General features: G+C 37.0%; 1 protein-coding gene across 17 annotated transcripts in view; it reads right to left on the bottom strand.

Moving 5' to 3' along the window:
• TCF4 (transcription factor 4) overlaps positions 1-16,140 on the bottom strand; it is a 436,167-nt gene that overhangs the window by 55,563 nt on the left and 364,464 nt on the right. For all 17 annotated transcript variants that reach the window (XM_006143421.3, XM_006143424.3, XM_006143427.3 and 14 more), the window contains 2 exons: positions 5,105-5,210; positions 1,013-1,146 (listed from right to left, as the gene is read on the bottom strand). In XM_006143421.3, the coding sequence (XP_006143483.1) occupies positions 1,013-1,146; positions 5,105-5,210 (240 nt within the window). The remainder of the gene's footprint in view (positions 1-1,012; positions 1,147-5,104; positions 5,211-16,140) is intronic.

The following is a 16,140-nucleotide window of genomic DNA, read 5'->3' as shown; positions in this document are numbered from 1 at the left end:
GGAAAGAAACACAAATGTGGGTATGAGTAGAAAAAGGGGCAAAATCTAAGATGAAGAATAGCAATTTAAATGCCACTGAGGATCAGTGGATCTGCCACACTCTTTTGCATTTGTAGGATTCTCGTATTTTTAAAGCTATGTTATTGCATCTCGGAGTCAAATCTCATCTTCTCTTCATCTCAAATCTAACTCATGATTTAGACTCTTCTGCCCTTTAATAACACATTTAAACTTAAACATGATTCAGGGTTGTAGTAGTTTTTGAGGCAGGAAAAATGTCAGATGAGTTGTTCCCAGTAGAATAAGAGACAACCTAGGATGGTGAGTAGCCAGTGTGCACACACAATGGGACATTTTAGTAATAACAGACATAGCATTCTATAGCTCAGGCAAAAGAGAGTATCAATGGCAGATGGGTGTTTGGAACTAAGGCATGAATACTAGACATTGGGACTCAAAAATGTAGAAGGCTATGGTTGGTCCTACTGAGGGGAAGACACAGAACACATGGACTGCTTCCCTTGGTGTGTTACAACAGGTAAAAGCTGCACCAGAGACACATGGCAGTCAAAGGGAAATGGAAATGCTCAGAAGCAATGCATATAACTTATGCTTCAAGTCCACTGGCTACCACTCTATGCCTTGGAGGAAATCCTTCAAAATAAGAGACAGCATAAAAAATAAAACAATAAAAAAAGACAAGGAATCACCATAGCAAAAATTCTGGAACTCAAATGCAGTGTATTTATATAAAAAAGGACACTGATGTTGTGGTGATGAAAGCACAGAACAAAACACAATACACAAAAGAACAATGACAAAGAGAATCTCAAAGAGTTTACAAAGGTGATCTGATTCTGTTCTTTGATTGCAGCCATCACGCAACCTTAAGAATGATGGGTGGATGCTATTTCTGTACTCGTTTGCAGAATCCTTGTGTACGCACAAGGAACAAGAAAGAGATTTAATAAGCTGGCTGTGTTTGCCACATTACCATGTAAGTCTGCCTTACCAAACGTTCATGTGGATGCAGGCTACAGTAGCTGCTAGACTGTGGAATATGAGAAGAATTGCCCAACATTCCTCCGTAGCCAGGCTGATTCATCCCACTGGAGGAGCTCCAAGGGTCACTGCTGTGATGGCCATCTGTAAAGGACAAAAAAAGCCCATGACTTTTCAGAGGCATTCAGCCTTGCCTTATAGAATAGGGTTTTTTCATATACTTGCAAATGACTGCCTGTTGAGTATTCATCTTTGTGTTGGTTAGCTGATTACATCAGAAGACAGTCATCGTTATTTTTTTCCAAGTGGCTCTATGTTGTCAAACAAATATAAACATTTAACAAAGTTAATATGTTATTAGTAGAGCTTCAACTATAAAAGAATACGAGAGCATGTTTCTACATAGAATTAGGTCAGTCAACAAGGTAACTAACGGTAAAGGAAAAATTTCATTCAGTCTCTTGACCTTCTTTCCTATGAAAATCAACTAAAAAGCTAAATTGCTTCCAAACAATTTGGGGTAAAAATAAAATATTTGAGACACTACAGAGATGGCAAGTTTACAAGATCTACATGCATATAAAGAAATAAATATAATAAAAAGAATGTCTCAGGCAAAAGTTAGATTTCATTTTTGTAACATACATAGTACATAGAATTTAAGTTGGAATCATAATTATATTATGGTATTAAAGGAAGAAGAGTATCAAATATGAAGTTCTTAGGTTATTATATTTTTATTTTTTGGCATAGAGCAATCTTAAATCTCCAGTAGCAATTCAAAGAGTATACATACAAGATGTATATTATGCTTTAATTTTTAGGGGCCTCCAGACTTTATAAACTTATGAGTTAAAAGTGAAATTTAAAGTTATGTAGAAATTAAACAAAGGATCTTTTAATAAAAAGCTGGCCTCTTGTTAATACCATATTAAAATACTCCTCATCTCATTTTCATTCCCTCCGAATAATGACCTAGAAGTTATTGTTAGAGATTGCCTTTGTTTTTATTGTTTTTTCAAAAACAAAATACTTTGAGAAAAAGAGGAAAGACGATCTATGTCAGTGCTAAACTCATTCATTTCTTCCTTAGTTTAATCATTAAACAAAAATTACTGTGTGCTAGGCACATACCACACTATCAGCTAGATATGAAATCTACAGCAGAGATCGAGTCTTTGGAAATAAGATTATTTTCATCATTTTAGTAAATAAAATTCTTTTGAAAATTTAGGCTATAGGCAAGTTAAATCTGACACTGTGTTTGATGAAGTTTTTTTCTCACCGGGTTTTTAGATCCAGAGTTAGAATTTCAGAACTGGACTCATTTCAGAATAAAGAGGATAAGTCTGTAGATGTCTTTCTTTAAGAACCATGCAAGCAAAATCATGCCTGTGATTTTGACAACTTTAGAGTTTAAACTAGAAGATGGAAATTCAAGTCAAAAATAAGAGGCCACAGTAGTGAGTTTAAAATATGCCCCAGACAGTCTCTGAATATCTTTCATCTTAATTGCATATTCTTTCAAACTCTGAATTCTCAGGGAACCATGCGTTCCTTTACTGAAGGAAGTTGACATGACACAGGAACATGTCTATCTCTTGTGGTCATAATGTGAAAATGCAAGATTTTTTAAAAAAAGGTATATTATTCATGTGCTTTAGATTCAATCTTTCGGTTACCAAAGTTTAAATGTTATCTTAAATTCAAATATGAAGTTCAACATCACTAACATTTTAAATAGATGGCGCATATGACAAATACATTGAGAATACATATCATCAAACAAGAGTCTCTTGAAACATTCTGACAACATGATATGCTGGGAAGCAATACATTTAGGATTGTTAACACTGAATACCCTACTCAATGCAGACTTATAAGCTACATACTTTACATAAATTATGCTTTTCACGGTAAATTAATATTTATCACATCCCATGATCTTGGCATAATGTTGTTTTGAAAGAATAGAATTAGATATGTGCAAATTAATTGTGCCCATCATAAATGTCAATTCTCTTTTTATTCTTTGCTTTTTAGGTATTCAGATGCAGAAAGGCACAAATTTGTTCCCCTATTTTATGTAGTTTGCCATGGAAAGGAGCATATTGTTTTGTTTTTTAAAAAAATATTGACTTCATTTTATTTATTATTATTATTATTTTAATTCACTATAGGGCATGTACAGTCACCAGAGACACACACAGAGAGAGAGAGAGGCAAAGAGAGAAAGCAAACCACCAGGCCCAGGACTCTAACCCTAATCGACCATGTGGGAGTTCAGCATCTCAACCACCATGCCACCTGCTGGCCCCTAGGAACATACTGTTTTAATCTACCTGGCCTTCTCTGCAACATGTGTAATTCAAGCAAGCTATACTATTCTACCAAGCCACAGGTGAAATCTATCCTATCAATTTTCTCACTGAAAATCTGCATTGAGTGATCAATTCTTGCATTCACAGCCTCTGAAAGCACTGGTAGGATGATTTCTCCCATTGCTCTCAATAAAGAGCTGATGCCGAGGTAGTTACTAGTAGAAGATGATAAGCCTCTTGTCAAGGCACAGACAGCACTCAAGTGAGTTATACCTTTGAGAGTTACACCTCAGACAGGTCTCAAAGAGAAAGGATCTCTGTGAACATGAGCTCTATTATGTATGGAACAAATTCTCTCTATTCCTACAGGACCCATTCCATTCAATTTTATAGCTTTTCCATGGAATTCCACATGCGAACTAATAACCTAAAAGAGTTAATACTCGGAAGGAAAAGAAGATAAATCCCTTTCAATCAGAATGATTTTATGTATGTCTTCTGTAATCTAAACGAGGTAGCAGGCTGCTCTCCTGGCACGAGAGCTCTCCTCTTCTTCCTGTGACATGGGTCTTCCCAGTGGAGCGTGCCGAGGGAACTCGCGTGGCTCTTGGCCAAGGTACGCTCAACTAAGTTTTCACACCTTGACAAAAAAAGAGTTAAAGTCCTATATGCAGAGGTTCTTGGTAGATTCCACATCTAAATTCAGAGTATTTATTTGGTAATGAGAGCCTCTCATTTTGAAAGTGCCACTAGCTTGTCCGGGAAGGCCCCCCTAACTGTACCCACTGAATGGTCCACTCTGAAAGCAGCACTGCTACCGTTCTGGCCAGCTCACTCCTTTGTAAGAAGCAAAAAGGGGCCACGTGACCAGTGGCAAGACTAAAAGCGTGGGGGCAGGGGGGGGGAGAGGATATATCTGCATTTAATAAAATATACTGGACAATTACAAGAGCAAATATACTTTATCTACCATGAAGCTATAATTTTCTACTTTTATCTTGAAAAAAAAAAAAAAGTCATCTTTTATCTTAGCCCAGTTAACGTGTTGGGAAAGGGCTCACACTGCATAAAATTCCCATCTTTAGGGAGGTCACTTCTTCATAAATGGGACCCGTGTTCTCACCTATGAGCTAATAAAAGGTTGAACATTTTATATACGGTTATATGTAAGGATGACTAGTTCCCTCTAGGCTGAATCCAGGATACTCGTAACATACATTGAGCCGCAGCACTTTCAAATATGCGCATGCATTCTTCAGACAGAGAATGAAGATGCTAAAATGGTAAGCCAGAAGACCATCGGCAGCATCGGTTCTAAGTGAAGCAGATCAATCTAATTCTAATTCATTGTTGCTCAGGGGTTTTCACATCAAAGAAGAAAAAGTCTTAGTACGGTTATAATTCATTTGTTTACTTTTAAAGAATTGAATTCCTAAGAGCACGACATCCAACATTCTATCTTTATCTAGTAGTCCATATCTTTTTTTTTAAAGCTTATTTACTTCCTCCCTCCACTCGAGAGACAGAGAGGAAGGCACCCACAAGAGAATCCCCACACCACAATCCACCCCCAGCCCAACCCAGCCTGAATTATCAGCATACATGCCCAGTGAGCACACTATGGCCCTGGGATGCAAACGGGATGTTCCTGTGTGGGTCCGGTTGCTATACCTCTGACCTACCATCGGCCCCGTACCATTCCATTTGTTTTTCCCACAGATGACATTGAAAGACCCAGAAGCCTGTACACAGATTTCCCCTTAGAAGCAGCAGCATCTTACCTTGCATGAAGAAGGAGCTAGGGAAAGTGCTGGCTGCTGGTTTTGAGGAAGGATAGCCTGGCGAGTCCCTGTTGTAGTCGGCAGTGCTTGCTGATGGGGCATAGACCTGAAGAAGGAGGACAAATTGAGCCGGGCTTCTGCACTAAACAACACATCTCAAGGTCCATTATTTTATAGGAAACAAGCAAAGGAAAAACAAACAAAAACTCAGTTTCTACCCATCCGGTCTAAATCTGATCAGACCTAGAAACATTGCTCCTTTTCGGAATACAACAAAACAAAAGCCAATAGCAAACATGATAATAATGCTCACTTTCACTGCATGAATAGAAATAACCAGGTATGAAATTTTCCAGTAATAGACAAGAATATGCAAACCATACCTAGTTGTAAATATACGATATGACACCAAAAGAGCAGTCTTGTAAATGTAGGCATTCCTTTTATTTATTTATTTTTAAACAAGTTGGCCTATGAGAATGTAAAAGGTAAAAACAGAAAGACATCTGCCAAACTTTTTCCAAAAGACAAAATTCAAACAAACAAACAAACAAACACCTCCACCCTTCAAGCCATTAAAAATGTCACTTTTACAGAGAGGTACAAGGGAAATAAGAGTGAGGAGAGAGATGAGTGAACTATCCAAGCTACAGAAAGTGATAACTATTTCTTGGAATATTAAATTCCCACGGTGTCAGCTTCTTGCAGAGATGCATGAAAAAAGGCCATTAAAGCCTGGATCTCCATAAGACCACCAACAATCCCTGTGTGCACAGGAAGGGGGGGAAGCCCTCCTATTTAGTGCTTATTATATTTGTGTGTACAATAAACTTAAAAAGTGTGCCAAAAACCTAATTTACTTACATTCATTTACTAATGCTCATGAGACTTGGGGAACTAGTTCTTTATAAAAATAGCCTGTGTGTTTTCTTGTTTACGTTTCCTTTCAACAGGACAGCATAGTAGAAAAGCATAAATTCATAAGGTATAGTTTAACTTTAATTGGTTTTCCCCCTTGCCTTTTTCTGCTAAATAGAATTTTTTTTTTAATCCCCATTTTCTATTGCTCTAAAAGTTCCTCTCTCCAGATGGTCGGGAAGACTGAAACACTGTCATCCTCTTGATGAAAATGGATACCTTCCTGCCTCCATTTTGAAGCAGGCAGCGGCTCACAAAATTGGCAGTGAGCCTACAGTGATATTCACAGGTCACAGTAAAAGGAAAAGAAATTCACCAATAAAAAGGCAACTGCAGGGTTACCAAAAAATAACTCTCGCTTTTATACAGCACACAGCAAATAAACACCCTAAGAAAAATTATATAATTGCTCTCAGAACACCATGAATCACAAGCTAAGCATTAATGCAAGGTTTAGGATTTCACAAAGGATTGGTCCACAGAGACAGATGTGGGAGAATATGCATACACATCCATACATCAAATAAATGCTACTTATGCCCCACAGTGCCCTTGAAAACGGGGAGGTCCTGGAGATTAAACAACACAAAAACACACCAGAAAAACACACTCACACTTTGGAAAACATGAGTTTTTTCCCTAAATCACAGAAGGGTACAAATCCTTCATTTTGTAGGATTTTATTTTGTAATTTTCTTCATATTTTAGGTGCATAAAAACATAGATTTGCTTCTATTTCCATAGGACTTACAATAAGGGGGTAAAACTAGCAAAAGTCACCCTCCTCCCCCCCAAGTATTTTTAAGGAATAAAGAATGCAACTTAGGCCAGGAATCCAAAACTAAACCAAGAACCTAAATTCTGTCACCAAATCTCAAGTGTTTTCTTTAGAACTATACAATGAACAGTTTGGAAAAGAGTATTCAATGTATTTGGAGATGGTCTGAGAGTAGACTAAAATAATGAAACATCACCTTCTAAGAAAAGGGGAAATTGAAAATTAGATCCCAGTCTCGTGATCAAATGAGCACAATGTACCTATAATCTATCTACATATTATTAGCCTGACAGTTCAGGGTACTATGTATTATCTCCAAATTGCAGAAATCGATATATATATATATATATTTACTATGAAACAGAAAATAAACTCTGATTCATTTTATGAAATCAGCATATTTGAGAACAATATAAATCTATTGTTTTAAGATAATATATGGTTTCATTTCTGTGACATATTTTACAACACATCTTTAAACATGTATACTACTGAGTCATTGGGCAAGTCAAGACACATTTTTGCCTAGAAAAATGTGTCATGATTTTCCCAAGGACCTAATGCTATAGTTAACATCATTCGATAACATCTAACAAGGTTCATCTAATTTTTCAAATTGAGTAGAATTACTTGACACTTCTTTTGGGAGGTAGGGGGAAATCTTCAGTTTATTTAGATTCTTTATAAGGAGGCTACTAGACTATGACTTACAATCAAGCTCAAGTATCTAAGGTGAAGATCACTTACCCTGAATTCATAAATACTGTCTGCATGCAATTGAATATCTATGGGGTTAAAAAATATTATAAATATATTTTACTATGTGATTTAAATCTTTCTGGTGTTGTAGCCAATCTAAGAGTCTTCAGATAAAGGCCTTTGTTAAAAGGAAATAGACCTCTGTTTCTAGGTTTTTTTTTTTTTTTTTAAAGGCTATTTCTGCTTACTTTATATATTTCCCTTATATAGAATTTACAGGTTAGGTACAATGTATTATTTTTCCATTTATATACTTCACGTTTCTCAAAATTTTTTTTTTAAGGTAAGAGCGCTATCGTTTCATTTAAATAAACAAATATTGCCTTTTAAGAGAAAAAGGAATGAAAAAAAATTAGTTCAACCTCCATATTATAACTATTAGATTATTCACTGATGGAATGGTCAATCCAATCTGTTCAAGATATGTCACTTGCTAGAGATATACAACTATTCTTGGCTTTTTCATTTTTTACCGTTAATAGGTACTTTCTTTTAAAATTGTAGTGAAGGTATAAGGCGGTATTTATGAAACCACAATGATCAAATGCTCACATTTGGCTTATCTTTAATATTTTAATCAATAACCTGGGTGGCCAGTGAGCTACTTCATTATCTCTATTTCAGTCAACTATTCAAGCCAATTTCCAAGTTGAAAGACTTCAAATCATGGGTTTCAATAAACTATTTAATAGTGACATTAAATTCATCAAGAAAAGCTCATATCCATTCAGTTTTTATTATTATTCTAGGCATGCTGGAAAGAGTTCTAACATAATTATTGAATAAATAGGTTTCTACTTAATTAATAAACATCCCAGACCTCTTCAAATAGTTGTCACTGTTCTCATCAATGACTAATACAAGAAAATCAGTCCAATAAAAAATAATATAAAAAAATCTCAAACTCCAGTACAATGTATTGAAATGACCCCAAAAGTGAAGCATGAGGAAAATCTAATGGGGTTTTGAAAAAATATCCAAATTTCAATTTTTTTCCACTGAGGTGGCTTAGCTTCTGGTGACTGAGGTATTCTGATTCCTCTCCCAAGAATAACTAAATAAGTGAAGTTTTTGTTGCCACATTGAAAAATGGGCAGACTGGACCAAAGATCATAGGCCACAGATCTTTTACAGAATTATGTGTTGAGCAAAAAATTCATGAAAATTAACAACAGAGCTTATTTAATATTGATAGATAGGACCACTATCTTTTCTCTTATAATCCTGAATTTTAAACAAAATCACAAATATAGAAATTCTGGTTTAGTATTTAGAAATTCTGGTATAATTATTTGTTGAGTAAAAACTTCATGGAAAACTAACAACACAGTTTATGTAATATTGATAGATGAGACTAGTATCTTTTCTCTTATAATCCTGAATTTTACACAAAATCATACATACAAAAATTCTGGTTTAGTAATGCTCTCAAGATAATACTAAACCTTGAACTGAAAAATAAAAAACAAAACAAAACAAAGGTGGTTTCATTTTACAGATCCGATTTTTGTTGTAATTTGAGACATATTATTATGGCACATTGGCTGTCCCATTCAATGTTCCCAACCATCCTTTCTGTAATCATCAAAGAGCAGCAATATGGTAAGTTCTATGAACTCCTGCTTATTAAAGAAAAAAAAAGGTAAGCCAGCACAGAAACCAATGAACAAGAAATGAATGCGCTTCCTACCCTTTCATCTGATGCTCTTATTTTTACTTGTCTTAGCACCTCACTTTTACTGAATGTTACCACAAGCCCCACAGTGCAATGGCTGAGTGCCATGTATTGGGAGCCAGATACCACATGGCCGACCAAGGTTTGAGTTCCAGACCCAGTGGCTAGGGAAACAAGTCATATGCATGTGTGTGTGCCCACGATCCTGACATTAAGGAAGAAATGAGAACTGGGACTGAGATGTGACGGTGCCCCATTGGAGAGTATTTTCTCCCTCAGGATAGCAAGTGCCAGTCTCCCAATTTAAAAAAAAAAGAACAACAATAATTACCATTTGTTTAGGGTCGTTTATGGAACATCTTTGGTGATAGGAATCTGATACATTATTTCTAATCTTCATAACATCATTTAAGGTACTCATTATTTTTATTAATAGTATCATTCCTTTTTCTCAAGGGTGAAGTATCTGGGAGAGGTCAAATGTACTGACCATGATTTCCACCATTTATTAGCTAGACAAAGAGACCCATTACTTTTAACCTTCTTTGGTCTTCAGATTCTTTTTTTCCCCAAAAAACCCCCCAGATTTTTGCTATAGGGTGTGTGTGTGTGTGTGTGTGTGTGTGCTCCCTGCAGAGAAAGAGAAAGAGAAATCACTTTGTGATTGTGGCCATGCCACAATCCCTTCTACTCCACTCTCCTCTTAGGATCTTGGGCAGGTATGCACATGCACCCGGCATGAGTTTAAGTCACTGGGTCCTGGACTTGAACTGCAGTCAACTCTGTGGGATCCCAGTGACATAACCTTGATGCCATCTGTGGGCTACCCAGAGTCTTATCTGTAAACTTGAGACAATGGCTCAGACACAGTAGCGTGAAGGAGTAGACCCTGCTAATCAGCAGGCTGAGGCCACTTGGGAAGACAGAGTTCAATTCCTGATCCCCCCTATAAAGCTGGGTGTGCACCTGTGGTCCCAGCTATTTAGGAGGCTGATACACAAGGATTTCATAACATAGTGAGACTCTGCATTAAAAAAAAAAAAAATTAAAAGACAATGCCTATTATGCAAGTCTTATGAGAATTAAAAAATAAATGATATGTGTGTAAATGTACAATGACTAGAATCAGCTCTGACACATTTTAAGCATATAAAACATCAAGCATTAGTATTGATAGCAAGCAGTTATTGTTTTTATTACCTGATGTGGCTGAGGAAGGTTAAACAATTTTTCCATATAAACAAATTTTCAAGTGGTAAAAGCAAGGATTAGAACTGGTCATTAAACTCTATATTCTTTCCACTTAAAATCCAACAAAATAAAAGAAAAAAGCCCCCTGCTCTTAGGAGGCATTAAAGTAAAGAAAAATATTGTTGCCTATCAACATGGGCAATACACTGGTCACAGTTTATAGGGATAGTCTTGTGGGGTCTGATAAGTACTTTCTAAGAAAATAAAATGTCGGGAACCAGCAGTTAGTGTAATGGCTATGTCGCTGGACTCCCACATAGTCAACTGTGGTTCGCGTCCCGGACCCGGTGGCTTAAAACTCACGCTGGGCGCCTGTGAATGCGTGCCCAAGATCCCAAGAGGAGAATGGAGGAGAAGGGATTGCAGTGTGACCAGCCCCCCTGGGGGGTGATTTCTCGCTTTCTGTCTCTATGTCTCTCTCTGTCTGTCTGGCGAGTGCACACACCCTATAGTGAAACCCCCCCCCCCCAAAAAAAAAGAAAAAAAGAAAAGAAAATGTCATAAGGTATGCTAATGGTGAAATCAAGAATATATTAAGGAACCTCCTTGCGGGAGGGAAACCTTAACCCCGAGGGAGTAAAGAGACTTGCTTTCAGGATCAAGTGGCTGGGAGAAGCCCAGACTGTTCAGTATACCTTTACTCTTTCTGAACATCACTACGCCTTCCTGATTCTGTAAATACCACTTGAATATACGTTTCCAAGGAGGCTCCATTAGAATAACTGAAACACTGTAACTGAAGCTCTCAGACCCTTAAGGGGATTCATGTACACTGCTCCACCATGAGTAGGAAACAACAAAGCAGAACCACACCCCAGGTGTCCAAGGGCTCAGTTCACCCTGTAACTCAGACCTTGGGAGATTGCACGGATAACCTCAACTGTGAGCAGTTAAATTCTCAAGTGGCAACGTTGTGTGCTAAGGACTACAGGCCTAGGCATAGGCCTTGTTCCCAGTGTCTAATGGGAAATATTTGTAGGTGATCAGCTCACTTCTCTGGCAACTGGGTAAGGCTCTTGGCCCTTAAATAGTTCTTGAAGGACCTGGGTCTCAGTAAGAAGAAAGAATGGTTCAGGCATAGTGATATCTCCACAGCCAGAAGAGCTCAGATAGACAAGGTTGTTGTTCTAAATGACCAAGTTACAAGTGTACCGAGAGCCGATCCATAAAGCAAAGGTGCGATGTACTTAGAAGAGGCAGCTTCCTGAATGTACATAAATAGATTTAGCAGGATAGTAGAAATCACCCAGAGCTGCAGTCAGACCAACTGGGTTCAAAATCTAACTTCCACAATTTGTTGCAAGGGAGTAGCAAAGCAATTTATTTCTCAGAGCCTCAGTTTCCTTCTTTGTCAAATGGGGCTCTTCTTGTGATGATTAGAGATGATATACGTAAAGTGTAATTTCTAATCTGTCATGGGCTCTCAATAAATGGTAATTTTTTTTTTATATCTTGCTCTAAGAGCTAATCATTGCTTATAAATATTTTTAACAACATGTCTAGAAGGTGCTGTCCCAGATGGTAGCCATTAGTAATATATGGTTATTTGAATTACACTTAATGAAAATGAAATAAAATTAAATATTCAGTCTCTCAGTCATACTAGCCACATTTCAAATGTTTAACAACTGCACAGCCCCTGGTTACTACTTAAAGACATCGCCCACAAAGAATTTTCCCACTGTCTCGCAGGTTCATTGGGTAGCACTAACACAGTGTCAAGCCTGTCTGGGACCAGTGATGGGGTCATGTTTGGCTCCCACTGTCCAGCACATGAATCACAGTACTGCTAACCCAGTTAAGACGGGCCATTCCCTTCGGGTGGGAAATCAGCAACTCTTCCAGCTGGAAGAGGCAAATGTAAAGTATCTATCCCTAGTACCAGGCATACAACTGGTGTTCAGTAAATGTTGGTTTTACTGAATGACAGGATGCAGACATTTTCATTTATTATTTTTAGAGCCCTAACTATTATTACATATTAGTTAAGGTCTTTTTTATAGCCATCTGCCAAAATGCTTGCAAGCTGTGCCAGGCGATAATACACTGTGGAACTCTACCTGTGACCTCAGGATTCTGAATATATAAGAAGTAAAAGTAAGAAACTCAAATTGCAATTCAGTTCTTGTCCCTACTGTTTCTGACAAAAGGAAGTGCAGTTAGGTATGGTCAGGTCACTTTTTTTTAGATAACAAAAGCTGAATATATTTTTTATTTTTTCTGATGTGTTTCACATTATCAGTTATTGAATCCTTCTGTTCTATACTCTCTGTTTTTATTATTTTGCCTTTTTGTCTTCTTTTTAAGAGAGATTTTCGCTATAGGGCACTTGTGCTCACTAGGGAAACAGAAACACAACACGGAATGACAGAAAGCGAGAAATCATCCCCCAAGGGGGATGGCCACACAGCAATCCCTTCTTCTCCATTCTCCTTTTAGGATCTTGGGCACCCAAGCACACATGCCTGGCATGAGTTTTAAGCCACCAGGTCCAGGACTCGAACAGCGGTCAACTACATGGGAGTCCAGCAACATAACCACTATGCCAACTGCTAGTCTCTATTTTGTCTTAAAAAAAAATCTTTTTTTGTCACTTCTTTATAAATGCTCCATTCTCTGTTCATGCTATTTCTATACCTCCAACCTCTTAGCATCATATTTTTAGAACACAAATGAGTTCAACTTCATTTTGAAAAAAAAAAAAAGGCAAAAAGAAGAGGTTAAAGGACTTAGAGATGATCTGGACAAAACCCAGGCTCCTAACTTTATTCTCAGTCCCCATGGCATTTTCGCTTCTAACATGTTTCTGAACCTTCCTAACCTAAGAGATTCTAACAGGCAGTAAAAACAGCAGGAAAGGTTAATAAACAGATTCAAGTTAAATAGTTGAGTATTATAAGGTGTAATGGCAGTTAATCATACTTGAAGGCATATAACAGTCCATGTCAATAGTCTAGGAATGGAAAAAAAACTCAGACCAAAACCAAATTAAAGGAATAAAGAAGGAATATATCATCCATCCAACATATTCTCATGTTACCAAGTCGAGGTATATTTATTTACACATGGAAAAAGAATCTTCCTGCCCTTCTAAGTGACGGTTAAAGGTCTATCTGCATTATTATTCCATAAACAAAAAATATGTTTAGAGATACACACATCTGCAATATATTTACAGGCAGATACTTATTATAAATAGAAAAATGTCATAAGTGCTGTTGAAATTGTGAAGTTCTTATTCCCAGTGAAACTACTCAAAGCTTTCACAGGAACTAACCAAGTAGTTCTACTAAGTGCCCTAAGACAGTTATTCACAGTAAAGGTTTGACTTCCCACTTTATCTTTATTGATCAGGGGGAGGACAGAGTATTTCAAGCTATTGAAAAATGTACCATTCATATGAACAGTATTCATACTTTATTTCTTTTAACTGAAAAATGACCCAACTTCAATTTACCAGGTGATATCATAAAAATATAGAAAATGAGTATGTATCTATATCCTCAAAAATAATTCCCTGTACCTGTTAATATATTTAGAAAACAAATCACTTTGAACTTACATTCAGAATCTCATAACAAATATCACATATAATTTTTCCACCCCTAAATATCAGCCAAGTCTGGATTATCTATTCATGAGTAAATTAAATCCTGTAAGTGAATTTCAGCCAAGAGTTTTATTCCTTCGTTCCCATCAATTTTCTTTTTCCATGATAAGAAGTAGCACAACTGTAAAAACCTGAATCCTTTTCCTTGTTTGTGTCTATCGATCAGATTACAGGACTAAAAAATATCAGGAGAATTCAGAAGAAGACAGCGGGAGAAACTGAGACCTGAGTGGCTCCATGGCCATCCAGGGGATTAACAAGCTCACAGATGGCAAGGTAAGAAAGTAAGATGTCTCAATTACTAAGTGTGAGCTATATGCAAGCAAAACACACAAGGAGTTACGAAAACTTGGCTTTTTTTTTTTTTTAATGACCAGGCAACTCTCCATATTCTTTAAAAAGGCAAGGATATTCCTCCTTGTTTTCTATATAGTTAGTTGCAGTATATATTTCAAATATCTAAATCAAATCAAACTCTAAATACAAATAAATACAAATGAATCTGTGTAGCCTTTAAAAAGTATAGAAATTTATAAAGAGATAATAAAAACCATGTTTCAAATAAAAGAAGAAAAAACCAAAAACACTCCAAAGTAAAAATTGCTAATAATGATAGGACAATAACACGGCTGAGTATCCTGTGACTGAAATGTTTGAAGCTGAAAGTGTTTTGTACTTTTGATGGTGGAGGCACGGTTGAAACATTAGCATATGCTTAGTGAGATAGCTTAGAAGTGGGATCCAAGTCTAAACATGAAATTAATGTATAGTTTATATACATCTTGTAGACCTAGCTTGAAGGTAAGTTTCCACATTATTTTTGTAATGCAGTATTTTTACTATAACTACAATCTGTCACATGAGGTCAAGTGTGGACTTTTCCACTTGTGGCATCATGTCGGCACTCAAAAAGTTTCCAGTGGTGAAGCATTTCAGATCTTTGGATTAGGGATTCTCAATATCTACTGCTATTTACATCTACACAGTGACTGTAATTTTGGAAGTATTTTCAAATAGTGTTATTGCTGCAAGCCCGAGGCAGCAAAACTGTCAAGGAGAGATGTGAGTGAGCTCACTCTGCATAGATACAGAACATTTAAGATTTTAAGCTGTTTTTGCATATTATCCTCCTGAATTCCTGTAGCCATCCCAGTGAGGTATGCAGGGGATTACCAACGAAAAATAAAGAAAAGAAGCAATTTATTATAGTATCATATCTTAATGCTCTTCATGACTGGAAAAGATCTGGTCCCAACGCCTACCTACTGCATTCCAAGGTCTTGTCAGCATTGAAAGGACAAAATGATAACAATGATAAGAGTAGCTAACGCTTCATTTACAATAAGGAGGCACTATTCCAGCCAAAAAATGCTCATTCTGTCTTTATGCTAACCCCATTATTCACTATCATCCCAATTTTCCAATGAAGGAATCTGAGGTACAGAGAAGTTGAGTAAGTTGCTTAAATTCATACAACACCGAGAGTCAGAGTCAAGTGGTCTTGTTTCAGAGTTTGAGCACTATAAGAGTTTTCTCCAGGGTGATCTTGGTCTTCTACCAAAACCCAGCTTTGTGGAGTCCTGGTTTCTGTAAACTGCCTGGCCATTTGGCAGTCCAGGGTCCGAGAATGTTGTTTTGCCAAAAGAGAGGAACACAAAATACCTTTGGTGAAGGAAGCACTAAGAATGCTCTTGTGTGCCGCTACAACACAGGCCATTCATCGATCTTCCAGACACACAGTTGGGCAAACCAGCAGAGGGTATTAATACACTTGTCTAACAGTACTAAAGACAGAGAGAGGTTAAGTAATCTGTTGAGAGTTACACAGGGGTTTAGTGGTGAAACTGGATCCACTACCTAATACTGGGACACTAATAAAAACCAGCGTATTATTACTGAAAGCATGGAAGTGAAGTGTGAGCATAGTTTTGTCTATGTATACTAGCCTCTGGCTTCAAATATTTCTTTTTATTTTCACACCTGTATTTCTTTTGCTCTTGGCACTGAGCAGACATGGTGTGTTTGTTCTTACTTTCAACGTGGTA

This window comes from Tupaia chinensis, unplaced genomic scaffold, assembly GCF_000334495.1.
Source record: "Tupaia chinensis unplaced genomic scaffold, TupChi_1.0 Scaffold000098_2, whole genome shotgun sequence".
Lineage (NCBI taxonomy): Eukaryota > Metazoa > Chordata > Mammalia > Scandentia > Tupaiidae > Tupaia > Tupaia belangeri.
This window is presented reverse-complemented; position numbering and strand designations above follow the sequence as displayed.